Genomic DNA, 14,393 nt, shown 5'->3' on the forward strand with positions numbered 1-14,393 from the left:
CCCTATCAGCAAAGCTGGCTTATGGTCACCGATTCTTTTATTAGGGAAATGCCCACAAAGTTCTGTGATGAGGTTGGACAGCACAGAGCTCTTTCACTTTGCTCCAGAGCCTGCTCCCACTTGGACATCTCCTATGCCTGGTATTACCATAAATCCAAGAAGGAAATCCTCACTGGAGTGAAATATTCACAAGAGCAAAATCACCACTGAGCAGCCTGGGCTAGTGGAAGGTGCCCCTGCCCATAGCAGTGGGGTTGGAAATAGATAATCTAGATAATCTTTAAGGTCCCTTCCAAGCCAAACCATTCTATGATTTTTTCTTCCTGCCATTGTGCCTGCTCAGACCAGGGTAGCAGGGCCAGAGAACTCACCGTCACAGGCGCAGCCGTCGGCGCTGGGCTGGAACCCTGCTTTGCAGGCACACTCATAGCCTCCCGCATAGTTGATGCAGAATTGAGAGCAGCAGGACTCTCCAGTCTCACACTCGTCCACCTCTGCAAGGAAAGGGCAACTCGTTCAGCCTTTGCACTTGGTCTGGGCTGCTGACCCAGCTTTGCTCCGTAGCCACTGAGCTTTTCAGCACATGCTTTTCTACTCCCTTCCCCCCCTCTTGCCCACACAAACCACTGTGGAAATCCTGAGAGTGGCTGTCTTCTGCCTTCTCTAACAGCAGCCAACACCTTCCATCTCTTCTGCAAGGCTCAGCTACCACAGGGTGATTTACAAAACAGAAAACTAAGATCTCACCAGCCCACAAAAATAGCACGTTTCAGCCTGGAGAAGAGGAGGCGCTGGGAAGACCTAATATCAGCCTGCCAGTACCTGAAGGGGGCCCATAAGAAGGATGGAGGGAGACTGTTTACAACAGCGGGCAGTGATAGGACAAGGGGTGATGGCTTCAAATTAGAGAGGAGCAGATTGAGATTAGTTATTAGGACAGGTTCTTTACTACGTAGGTGGTAGAACACTGGAACAGGTTTGCCCAGAGAGGTGGTTAGGGCCCCATCCCTGGAGATATTCAAAGTGAGGCTTGGAAAGGGCTCTGGGCAACCTGATCTAGTTGAGGATGCCCCTGGTTTATTCTATGTATTCTATGTATGTATGTATGCTTGCTGCAGAGGGATTTGGAATAGATGACCTTCAGAGGTCCCTTCCAACACAGACCATTCTACGAATCTATGAAATGTAACAGTAATTTACCTTTAACCACTTGGGCTTTTTTACTTTGCAAGATGAGAACCAACACTGGTCCATCAGCAGCCTGCTAGGTGCAATTGTATTCTTTGGTAACTAATTGCCCATTGTCTTATCCTTCTCTGCTGTCCATCTGGAAACTGGTATCATCAACACTGCTGCTCTGGTGATTAGATGTGAGATTCAAGCTTTTATCTTTTCATGGCAGGCTCTCGGCTGATCTCAGCCCTTGCAGCCTGCTGAGCAGGTCAGTGGGCATTCAAGGGCCACCTTGTCAATGCTGAGTCTGCAAAATGCTTTTGAATGTTACCCAGACAAGCAGCCTCAGACGGGAAAGGTCAATGTCTCAATTAACCTTGGAAGGAGTACCAACGTTATTAGGAAACACCGACAGGAGACACAGAAGGAAGAAAATGTAATTAATCAATCAGGGTGAGGGGGTCAGCATGGAAATGATTAATGCAAGTTATTTGAACGTGGAGTGTTTTCCAGAAATGTCACAAGCCAAGCTCTTCTGCACTCTGTCAGATGATGCCTTGCTCTGGGGTCTAGCAACAGCCCCTTGTCTGTGTAACAATGCAAAATGTGCACCCAACACAAAGGAGAATTTTGCTGTTAAGAGCAGCTTTCATGTCTTCAGCCTTGCCAAACCCTTTCCCCGTGCTCTCACTTCCCTCACTGTGTCCAGAGTAACTGATTCCCTCTGAAATTTCCACCAGCAGGTCACTGAGCTGGGGCACAGGCTGGAGGCTGCTCTGTCTCCTGTCACCCATAGTTAAACAAGACTGCCTAATCCATCCCACCCCTGCCGGGCTCTGGGTCCAAATCTGCCTTCCTGACCTTTTCCTTGGCTTTTTAAGCTCCAGCATCAACCATCCTTCCAGACCTCAGTGCTTCCCTCCTCCCTTGCTCTCTCCTCTCTTCTGCACTTGGCTTTTTCTTTTCTTTTCTTTTCTTTTTTTATTGCAAGACGCTTGTCTGCAATGCCTCTCACATTTACCAGAGCTCCCACTCTCCATCTCTCCTCACGTCTCAGTGTACTACTGTGTGATGCCTGCTTTTATTTCCCACCCCCTTCTTCTTGGCTATCCTTTAAAATTTTAATGGCACAGTGACAGCAAGCCTAAACCAGACTGAGATACAGTTTGCATAGCAAAAGCTGTAAACAACAGAAAAAAAAATCACATTGTAAAAATCATTTAAAACATGAAGGAATTTTTTAGCTCTTCTCTCAAAACAAAAACAAATCTAACTATTGCTTTCAATTCCTAAGTGAGACTTCTCACAGCCAGAAGTGCCATCTCATCACTGAGCAATCTGATGGAAGTGCAGCAAGTTCCATAACATGTACAGCCTTCAGTTTGGGGTCTTTCACTGCAAGAAAGACATTGAGGTGCTAGGGTAGGTCCAAAGAAGGGCCACAGAGCTGTTGAAGGGTCTGGAGAACAGGTCTGGTGAGGAGTGGCTGAGGGAACTGGCGTTATTCAGCCTGGAGAAAAGGAAGCTGAGGGGAGACATTGTTCTACAACTACCTGAAAAGGGATTGGAGTGAGGTGGGTGTGTAACACAGTATCACTAAGGTTGGAAGAGACCTCGAGGATCATCGAGTCCAACCTGTCACCACAGACCCCATGACCTCATGACTAGACCATGGCACCAAGTGCCACGTCCAATTCCCTCTTGAACACCTCCAGGGATGGTGACTCCACCACCTCCCTGGGCAGCACATTCCAATGATGTGAGTCTCTTCCCTCCAGTAACAAATGATAGAATGAGAAGAAATGGCCTCAAGTTGCACCAGGGAAGATTTAGGCTGGATACTAGAAGACATTTCTTCAGTGAAAGGGTTATCAAAGGCAGGAATGAAGTCCCCAGGGCAGTGGTTGAATTCCCATCCCTGGAGGTAGATGATGGGGATTCAAAACAGGCAGTATTAGCACCAGACTTCATAGAATTTGATAATGGTTGGACTTGAGGATCTTAAAGGAGTTTTCCAATCAAAACAATTCTATAATACTATGAATACTTCCAGTGTCTTAAAGGGGGTCTACAGGAAAGCTGGGGAGGGACATTTTAGGGTGTCAGGTAATGACAGAACTAGGGGGAATGGAGCAAAAATAGAACTGGGTAGATTCAGATTGGATGTTAGGAAGTAATTCTTCCCCATGAGGGTGGTGAGACACTGGCACAGGTTGCCCAGGGAGGTGGTGGAAGCCTCATCCCTGAAGGTTTTTAAGGCCAGGCTGGATGTGGCTGTGAGCAACCTCATCCAGTGTGAGGTGTCCCTGCCCATGGCAGGAGGGTTGGAACTGGATAATCCTTGAGGTCCCTTCCAACCCTAACAATTCTATAATTCTGTGAAGCACTTCTGAACTGCCCAGCAGAGCCATCTCTCTTCCCAGCCAACAGCTGAGGAAGGGAAAACAAAAAAAAATAAATGTCAGGAGAGCAACACTTGTCTGGACACAACAGGATATGGCCAAGGCACGTGGTGATGCACCACAGAGCTGCCTTCCATTTGGGATGCAGAACTTCTTCCCCTCTTTAATTAATAATCCCAGCAAACACAGAGAGCCAGGCAAGCGGGAGCAGCGGTGGAGGAAGCGCCAGAGGACAGCGTTAATTAAAAGGCGCAGAAGAAAGGAAGGGATGGGAAGGTACCGACTTGAGTGACAGCTCTCCTGCAGGCTCCCCTGGCCGAGAGAGCCGTGACACCTTCTGCCTCCCAGGTTTACAGAATACAGAATTATAACCAGGTTGGAAAAGACCTCACAGATCATCCAGTCCAACCTATAACCCAACACTAAACCATAGCACTAAGTGCTTCATCCAGTCTCTTTTTAAACACTTCCAGGGATGGTGACTCCACCACCTCCCTGGGCAGCATATTCCAATGGCAAATTACTCTCTCTGTGAAGAATTTCTTCCTAACATCCAGCCTAGACCTCCCCTGGCACAGCTTCAGACTGTGTCCTCTTGTTCTGGTGCTGGTTGCCTGGGAGAAGAGACCAACCTGGCTACAACCTCCCTTCAGGTAGTTGTAGATGGCAATAAGGTCTCTCCTGAGCCTCTTCTTCTTCAGGCTAAGCAACCCCAGCTCCCTCAGCCTCTCCTCATAGTGCTTTTGCTCCAGACCCCTCCCCAGCTTTGTTGCCCTTCTCTGGACAGGTTCCAGCTTCTCAACATCTTTCTTAGACTGAGGGCCCCAGAGCTGGACACAGTACTCAAGGTATGACCTAACTAATGCTGAGTACAGAGGCAGAATGACTTCCCTGCTCCTGATGGCCACACTATTCCTGATACTGGCCAGGATACCGTGGTCCTTCTTGGCCCCCTGGACACACTGCTGGCTCATGTTCAGATGCAGCACCCAGCAGGAATTACCTGTGCAGGTCCTGCCGTCAGGGTGGAGGCGATAGCCGTGGTCGCAGGAACAGCGTGGCCCTGCCGCCGTGTGCTGGCAGCGCTGTGAGCAGCCTCCGTTGTCAGCCTGGCAGCTGTCAATGATTTCCATTTCGATGCCTTGCAGAGAAAATAAATCAAAAGGATGTTAAAAAGCAAGGGCAGGGGATGGGGGGAGAGTCACTGAAGAATAAGTCTTCAGTAAAAAAGAAGAAAAAGCCTCCATAAGCTGACTGCCAGAGCAGGAAATATAAACTCAGCTCCCATGCAGACTCAAAAGGAGCACCATGGCTTGGAGTCACCAAACTCCAGGTATGTGTCTCCTTGTGTCATAACAGTGGATGCTCTTGACTTGGGTAACATGAAGCCAGCTCCTTGTTTCAGGAGCCTTCACAGCTTCCCTGAGATTTATGCTTTGTTTGAATGCAATGACAAGTTCAGCCCCTGACCCAGAGGAGGGAAGGAATCATCTGAGGAACACAGGTGGTCCATCTAAACCCAGACTGCTTATGCTTTCCAGAAAGCAGTTTTTAGCTTTGTATGAGAATGGGAAAGGTTTGGATTCTGAAACATCCAAACACAACCACCTTAGAACTTTCACAGCAGAGTTCCATTGATGAGCATGACACCTAACCACACAAAGCAAAACAGTCTGCAGGTTTTGACTCTTGGATGTCCCTTCAAGGGGGCACATGGAATCTCCTCTGCTAGGACTTTGTCCCCCTGCACAGAAGACAAGATGATGGTACAATGCCATCTCCAGCCCACTCTGCCATGACAGACCACCCAATCCTCCTGTACTCAGTTGCAATAGACTGTCCTCACAATATTTTGGTCAGATGCAGATGTGGATGTTCCCTATCCAGGTACAGGAAAGGGAACATCTGTCCATCTCATTCTCACCCAGGTACTTAATTTATTTAGGATTCATTCAGAATTCAAAAAACAAAATAACCACAAAACAACAACAAAAACAACCCCGCTCAGTTATGAAGTTTAAAAGATGCATAGATACGGTGCATGGTTTAGCACCAGACCTGGCTGTTAAGATAATGGTTGAACTTGATGAGCTGAACGGTCTTTTTCAACCAGAATGATTCTATGTTCTGTGTTTCTCTTCAAGAATTAGCCAGTTTGTCTTAGGGAGTTACTTAGAGAGGAATCAATTTCCCACACTGTATAGAAGGAACTGAGAAACATTCTCCCCAAAGAAGCCACCACACTCCTAGAAACACCCTTGCTCAGAGCAGTGGCCATCAGGTCTGGTACAGAAGGACAAAGCTCATGGACACACCTGTGCTAGCGACTCTGATCCCTTTTTGTGCCTCCAGGCAGTGATCTGCCAGTTGAAAAGAAGTGGAAGTCTGCTTGGAAGAGAGTACAAATTTGGAATACATATATGGAGAACTACACCTCAAGCAAAGTACAATTATTTGCACCAGGGAGAAGAAATCTAGTCTCCTGTCCAGTGTATTAAGCTGAGATTTAGGAAACCCAGCAATCAAACACAGATTCTGACTTTATAAACCATCTCCATCGTTTGCTTTGTCTCAGCTCTTCATCAGTAAAACTGGAATAACAACTCTTCCCCAGGCCACTGGGGAAATGAAAGAACAAACAAAGACTGTAAATTGCTCAAACACTGAGATAATCCTGATCATAAATATATGCAGAATGTTTTTGTTTTTATTGTTTGCTCTGTGCTATTGTACATAAGGCACAGAGAATCAGCATCCCCTGAGATCTGCTGAATATGGAGGAAAAATATTATCAGAAACATCACAATGACATCTAAGTGGTCTAAACCAGTTTTTTAACATCATAACAGATCATTTGGAGTCTACATATTAATTGCATTTCCTCACAGTTCCCCAGTACCTATGAGATAATTCCCCAGGATGTCTCTCACATGATTGGCTTTTTTTTTTTGGCTTTAATGTATGTTAATGCTTTAACAAGGGTGAAAATCACTTTCAAGTATTTCTCACAGACATGTTCTTAAAGAAAACATTCATTCTCTGGCACATTTTCCCAAGGAAATTCTGCTGGAAGTTCTTGCAGAGTATGATAAGGTTGAACAGTGTCTGCCCACCTCTTTGCTAAAACAGGTCATGCTTTGGTCTGCATTCCAGTGAGCTTATGTTAGGTCCATAATAACACCAACTCTTCCACATCACCTCCTCGATTAATCTCAATTTGCCCTCAAGGACAGCCCAGGGATCACCTCTTAACTAACAGCAGTGGGAGTCAGTCCCCTTCTCAAGGAAAACAGTGTGGATTAAGAAACTCTGCTGGCAAGGGGTAAGTATGTGACAAAAGACATGAGGGCTCAGCATCAGTTTACTTTGGGAAATTTTAGTAGTTCAAATAATTCTTTCACCTTCAGTCTTCCTTTTTTTCCTACTTAACAGTGCCAATAGTCTCAGGAGAAACAGAATTCAACATAGACAGCTAAAGACAAGAGCAGAACATCACTGTTGGTTTACTTCTGCATCAGATGCAGCATATTAAAAAAATAAACCACAACAACAAATAAAATGAGAGGAATGAATCAATTTCATAGAGTGGCAGCATGTTGGTCACTCTGCAATAGAATTCACCAGACTCTGAAGATAAACCAGCAGGGCTATTTGCTCTTTGAAATGCAGTAATTAAGGTCTGTGAACACAGGCTTAGGAATGTATCAACTGCAAAACCAGCAGTAGCAGAAGATGAAGAAAATAGTATTAAATTTGAGCTTTTGCATACATTTATTTTGCTGGGAGTGCTAATCCAAGGGAATTAAAAGTGAAGCAGAGCAGTCTGCAGAGAAGAGAGCCTGAAAAGCAGAGCTGTAAAAGTGTCACTTACGGTAGCACTGCTTTCCATCAGCGCCCAGCTCGAAACCCGGATTACAGGCACAGGTGAAGGATCCCAGAGTGTTCACACAACGATGAGCACACCTGGCTCTCCCTTCTGCACACTCATCAATGTCTGTGAAGCAAAAAGAAAGGCAGAGATATTCATCTGGATACTGAAATAAAAAAAATAATGCTGCTCTACATGGTTGAATCTATGATTCTGTGATTTCCTATTATTCTCTGAAAAGAGCAGCCTGATGTTACTGCACAAATTTCAGCATGTGATGAATCCAGGAGTGATGAACCCACAGCAGTATTCTCCAAAAGAACCTCTTTGTTTCCCCCCTAAACACTACTGACCTTGAACCTCAACATGAATATTTACAACACCAAACATTATATTTACAGCATCAGCCAAAATGTTTTGCTTGTTATTCCTGTAGAAGAGCGACAGCAAAAGAATCCACATGAAGAACACAGAAAAACATCCTGTCTCTCAGTACCCTAAAATTATCACTGGGTCCTCACAGCCATTATATTGAAATTAATGAAGCAGGAGCTGACTGATTATTTCCTGAATGACAGATGATTTGGATTAAGTGGTGGCTGGGTCTCAGTATGTGCAATGGAGTCACAGAATCACAGAATGGTTTGGGTTGGAAGGGACCTCCAAAGGTCATCTACTCCAATCCCTCTGCAGTCAGCAGGGACATTCTCCACTAGATGAGGTTGCTCAGAGCCTTGTCAAGCCTGACATTGAATACTTCCAAGGATGGGGCTTCAATGACCTTCCTGGGCAACCTGTTCCAATGTTCCACCAACCTCATGGTGAAGAACTTGTTCCTAACATCCAATCTACATCTTCTCTTCCCTATTTCAAACCACTGCCCCTCATCCTAGCATAACAGGCCTTGGTAAATGGTCCCTCTACAGCCCAAGCCTTCTCTTCACCAGGCTGAATCATAGAATATAATCATAGAATCAACAAGGTTGGAAAAGACCTCAAAGATCATCAAGTCCAACCTGTCACCCAATACCTCATGCTTACTAGACCATGGCACCAAGTGCCACGTGTAATCCCCTCTTGAACATCTGAGTCAGATATTCTCTGTCACAATCCTGAATCCTGCAGAATCCTACAGAAGTCCAGCAGGGAGGGAGCTACTCTCAACAAAAGAACTTCACCTGGTTTGTAACAAGAGATAAAAGGGGAAGAGCTGTAGGTGCGGAGAATTGTTCTTCACCCAGCCTTCTGGCAAAGAGTCTGCTTGTGGTCTGCAGGGCCATGAGGATGATCAGAGGGCTGGAGCACCTCTCCTATGAGGACAGACTAAAAGAGTTGGGGCTGTTCAGTCTGGAGAAGAGAAGGCTCCGAGGTGACCTAATTGTGGCCTTCCAGTATCTGAAGGGGGCTACAAGGTGGCTGGGGAGGGACTTCTCAGGATATCAGGGAGTGATAGGATTAGGGGGAATGGAATGAAGCTGGAGGTGGGGAGATTCAGGCTGGACATGAGGAGGAAGTTCTTCACCATGAGAGTGATGAAGCCCTGGAATGGGTTGTCCAGGGAGGTGGTTGAGGCTCCATCCCTGGAGGAATTTAAGACCAGGATGGATGAGGCCCTGGCCAGCCTGATCTAGTGTGAGGTGTCCCTGCCCATGGCAGGGGGGTTGGAACTAGATGATCCTTGTGGTCCCTTCCAACTCTGACTGATTCTATGATACTCACTAGTCTGTATTTTGGAGTCAACTGTCAAAGGCATCCCAGCTTCCTTAAAAACTTAGTGGAGGAGCATGCAAATATTTTAAAGGAATAATAACTGGGAAAAACAAACAAAAGCTTTGTGGCAGTTTTAGGCTGATGCCTAAGAAATTTTCCACAGATCTTGAGTAGCAAAGTGGTGGAAGGTAAGTAAATCACCTTTGAACGTAGAAGGGAAAGTAATGATAAGGTCTGATTAATCCCCATGGTCAGATAACTAACATAAAGTTAGTTTTCTAAACTGACTTCTTCTCTTTTTGATTTCTTTGCTCTAGCAGATACTAGCTGGTGTGTGGCAGTTTTGGGGCTGTACCTTTAAAATTCTCCACAGGTCTTGAACAGAAAATGGTAAAATGTAAATAAATCACTATTGGGTCTAAAAAAGGAAAACTGGACAGATAACAAATATAAGCTACTAATGAAAACAGTCTCTCTTTTCTCTTCTTTGGCTCTGGCTAATGCTTCTTCTGGCTTTACTGACCTTGACTGCATTGCTTTTGTTGTGACTGGTATTAGCAACAGGTTCTCAGCTCTTTCTCTTGTCACTTTTGTGTCCAAGGGGGGTAAGGAGGGGAGCAGGGGTGGGGAGAAGCTGTTGCAGCTTCCCGGATTTTTGGCCAGGGGATTTTTTTGTGCTGTTTATTAATTGTAAATACCTGTAAACATTTGAAAATCCTGTATATTTTGTACATATTCATTGCATTTCATTGTAGATTGTAGTTTTGCTTGTAAATACAACTTCATTTGCTTCCACCTGGGCAGGGCTGGCAAATTTAATGTTGGGGGTAATTTTCAACCTACTAAACTGGTGCTTCTGCTAGCTTGCTGACACTGACTGCATTCTTGGTTGTGGTTAAGTGCTGATAAGCTACTCTCTGCTTTTCTTTTTTTTTTTTCCCCCTCTTGTCCCATGTACAGGGGAGAAGGGAGGACAACAGAATAGAACAGAAAAAAACAGCTTGGAAAAGACCTCAGAGATCATCAAGTCCAACCTACCACCCAACACCATCTAATGAACTAAACCATGGCACTCAGTGTCCCATCCGGTCTCTTCCTAAATTCCTCCAGTGATGGTGACTCCACCACCTCCCTGGGCAGCACATTCCAGTTGGCCCATCACTCTTTCTATAAAGAACCTCTTCCTAACATCCAGCCTAAACCTCCCCTGGCACAGCTTGAGAAGAGGAGGAAGCGGTTGGTCGCCCCCTGGTTTTTTCCAGGGGGGGTTCTTGTGTTGTTTATAAGTTGCAAATACATGTAAATGTTGTATCTTTTGTACATGTTCATTGCATTTCATTTCTAAATCGTAGTGTGCTTATACATACAGCTTTATTTGCTTTCAACTGAGCTGGTCTGGCAATTTTATGTTGGGGGAAAATTTCAACCCACCACAAGTTTACACTAAATACTGCTGCCGTGGAGCACAGCTGCAGAGATCAGCAGCGTCCTTGCAAATGCTGCCATCATCTCCCACGTAGCAAACCCCTCACCAACCTCCTGCTCCTTTCTGATGTTCTGACATTTTGCTTGCAAAATGCAGGTTATTCCTCACAACAATCCTGGGTCAGTCTATGTGGTGTGCATCTTCTCACCTTTTAAGCACAGCAAACCACTTTCTACCAGGGTTTTTTTTGTGTGTGTTGTTCCTCCATACACGCTGCAACCAGTGCCATACTTGTGGCCCCTTGTACTTGAGCACAAGTAGCTTTACAAATGCAATCAGCCCACTTGCAAAAAGAGGCCTCAGGCAGTGCAAACACCACACATCGACTCATGAAAATTTCAGGAGAAATGACAGCTTCTCTGAAGCAGCAATGTGAGTGGCTGCTCTTTAGAATAAAATGGGTTATTTCTCCTTTTTCTTTCCTCCCCCCCTCTTTCCCTTCCTGCAATTAATTGTCACTTTGCAAGTAGAGCATGTTGGCAAATGCTGCAAATGTTCTTTCTCTTTCTTTTTCTGCCCCCCCTTTTTTCCTTTTCATACAGAAAAATAAAAAAGCTGGAAAACTGAACCACAGCCACCACCCTGCATGTGTTTCACCATATACTTGATATAGAAGATGATCAGAAAACAGAAAAGATACACACTTAATCTGTAAGGAAATAATATTTTAATGGCAACAAAGCGTTAAATATTTCCTTCATACAGAATTATAGAATGGTCTGGGTTGGAAAGGACCTCCGATGCCCCCCACAGTAAGTAGTGGCAGAATACAGAATTAACCAGGTTGGAAAAGACCTTGGAGATCATCGAGTCCAACCTATCACCCAACACCATCTAAACAATTAAACTGTGGCACTAAGTGCCTCATCCAGTCTCTTTTTAAACACTTCCAGGGATGGTGCCTCCACCACCTCCCTGGGCAGCACATTCCAATGGCAAATCACTCTTTCCATGAAGAATTTCTTTATAACCTCCAGCCCAAACCTCCCCTGGCACAGCTTGAGACTGTGTCCTCTTGTTCTGGTGCTGGTTGCCTGGGAGAAGAAACCAACCCCCACCTGGCTACAACCTCCCTTCAGGGAGTTGTAGATGGCAATAAGGTCTCCCCTGAGCCTCTTCTTCTTCAGGCTAAGCAACCCCAGCTCCCTCAGCCTCTACTCATAGGGCTTGTGCTCCAAACCCCTCCCCACCTTTGTTGCCCTTCTCTGGATACGTTCCAGCAACTCATCTTTCCTAAACTGAGGGGCCCAGAACTGGACACAGCACTCAACGTGTGGCCTAACCAGCACTGAGTACAGGGGCAGAATGACTTCCCTACTCCTGCTGGCCACACTATTCCTGATGCAGGCCAGGATGCCATTGGCCTTCTTGGCCACCTGGGCACAATACTGGCTCATATTCAGCCTACTGTCAACCAGTACCTCCAGGTCCCTTTCTTCCTGTAAATATCTTGTAAATACAACTAGCAGCTGAAGCATGGCACTTTCAGCTGGCCCTCCTGTCTCCTCCTAGCTCAGTTTCCAAAGAGTCAAATGCCGGCTTGAGCGTTGCAAAAGACTTTGAATAATTTCTAGGAGGAAACCCCCCAATAGTCATATATCCACAGCAAGACAGGATGCTTAATTATTCAAAAGACTGTTGCCATGGGGTGGGAAGAAAATTTGTTCCAATATATAAAATTGCAAATTACTCATTGGTTTAGTTTATACATAAATTAACAGAATTGTCAATGTGTAACCGAGATAAAACATGTAACATGCTGACCCTGGCATTAAGCCCCATCCTGTTTCCTTCTATTAATCATCAGTTAAGTGTCTATGCTACTGGAAAATACCTTGCTTTTCCATTAACCTTACTCCCGAGTAATCCCAGTAGGACAGCTATCCCTGAGGTGTGCAGTGCTACTCACAGAAGGTCTCACAGGCAACCAAGTGAAATACTCAGGTTAGGAGATAAGTATTTTCCAAAGTATCCAGTACTCTGCATAGATCAGACAATACTACTGTGTCCAGTTCTGGAGCCCCTATTATATGGAAGATCTGGACATGCTGGAATTTGTCCAGAGAAGGGCCATGAGGATGATGATAGAATAGAATACATAGAATACATAGAATAAACCAGATTGGAAGAGACCTTCAAGCTCATCGCGTCCAACCCATCAACCAATCCAACACCGCCCAAACAACTAACCCACAGCACCAAGCACCCCGTCAAGTCTTCTCCTGAAAACCTCCAGTGTTGGCGACTCCACCACCTCCCCAGGCAGCCCGTTCCAATGGGCAATCACTCTTTCTGTATAGAACTTTTTTCTAACATCCAGCCTGAAATGATGAGCAGAGGGGTGGAGCTCCTCTCCTATGGAGACAGACAGAGAGTTGGGGTTGCTCAATATGGAGAAGGGAAGGCTCCAAAGAGACCTTATTGTGGTCTTCCAGTATCTGAAGGGGGTCTGTGAGAAAGCTGGGGAGGGACTTTATAGGGTGTCAGGGAGTGATAGGACTGGGGAAAATGAAGCAAAACTAGAAGGGGGTAGATTCAGATTGGATGTTAGGAAGAAGTTCTTCACCAGGAGGGTGGTGAGACACTGGAACAGGTTGCGCAGGGAGGTGGTGGAAGCCTCATCCCTGGAGGTTTTTAAGGCCAGGCTGGATGTGGCTCTGAGCAACCTCATCCAGTCTGAGGTGTCCCTGCCCATAGCAGGGGAGTTGAAACTTGAGGTCCCTTCCAGTCCTGGCAATTCTATGATACTAGGAAATGCACAGCGTTTGTTATCTCCAGTACAGAACTGGTGCTTCAGTGCCCTGTGCTGCACTATGGGCCAAGTTTTCCAAAGAAGTTTAAAATTAGTGTCTGAACACATGGCTGGGAAAAATCTGTGCACCACAAAATCCATAGGTGCTTTGCACTTCATAAAACTAATAAACTCCCTACCTGTCAAGCATCATACAGAAAGCAAAGCAGGTATTTCAGTCCCTAATTCCCCCAAAATTTGGGGTCAGAAATGCTTTAGATCCTTTTGAAAATCAGAGGCTAAGTACAAGACTTTGGAATTCAACTTTCTAAGCTCCCCTCTTTGGAAATCTTAGACTTGATGATTTCTTCCTTCACAGTAGTCACTCTATTAATATGGAGAGAGTGCTCCAGCTAAAAACCCTTTTGAATTCTAAATAGGTTTGCAGTGACCTGGTTCACAGTGCTACTTGAATAGTTTTCCAGGAACTATATCTGGGGCATTATTTTAAAAGGACCCTACAAGACTAACACCACAGCACCTACAAATTCAATTGCTATAAAAGCATAGTTTAAGAAATGACAGAGTGATTTTCATTACTAAAATGGTCCCTTCAAGACTATTCTCTGACATAAAACACCAGAGAGAACTGCTGATTCAAAATGCTTATTTGCAGAATGGATTCCTTTCTATTCATTGGGGAATAAAACTTAGGAGGAGCAACTGAGGGAGCTGGGGCTGTATAGTTCGGAAAAGAGGAGGCTGAGGGGAACCTCATTGCTCTTTACAACTACCTGAAAGTGTAGAGAGGCTGGTGCTGGTCTCTTCTCACAGGTAATTAGTGATAGAACAAGAGGGAACGGCCTCAAGCTGCAACTGGGTAGGTTTAGACTGGACATTAGGAGAAAATTTTTCCCAGGAGGAGGGGTCAGGGATTGGAGTGAGCTGCCCAGGAAGGTGGTTGAGTCACCAACCCTGGATGTGTTTAAAGGTGGTTTAGATGTAGTGCTTGGGGATGTGGTT

The 14,393-nt window shown here is 45.4% G+C and overlaps 1 protein-coding gene across 1 annotated transcript in view; it reads right to left on the minus strand.

The window, feature by feature from the left end:
- Nucleotides 1-14,393, minus strand: part of LOC104301951 (multiple epidermal growth factor-like domains protein 6) — a 232,026-nt gene that overhangs the window by 59,679 nt on the left and 157,954 nt on the right. The window contains exons 8-10 of the mRNA XM_054166960.1: nt 7,447-7,569; nt 4,579-4,716; nt 372-494 (exon numbers count right to left, since the gene is read on the minus strand). Coding sequence (XP_054022935.1) covers nt 372-494; nt 4,579-4,716; nt 7,447-7,569 — 384 coding nt within the window. The remainder of the gene's footprint in view (nt 1-371; nt 495-4,578; nt 4,717-7,446; nt 7,570-14,393) is intronic.

The sequence above is a fragment of the Dryobates pubescens genome, chromosome 13 (assembly GCF_014839835.1).
Source record: "Dryobates pubescens isolate bDryPub1 chromosome 13, bDryPub1.pri, whole genome shotgun sequence".
Taxonomy (NCBI): domain Eukaryota; kingdom Metazoa; phylum Chordata; class Aves; order Piciformes; family Picidae; genus Dryobates; species Dryobates pubescens.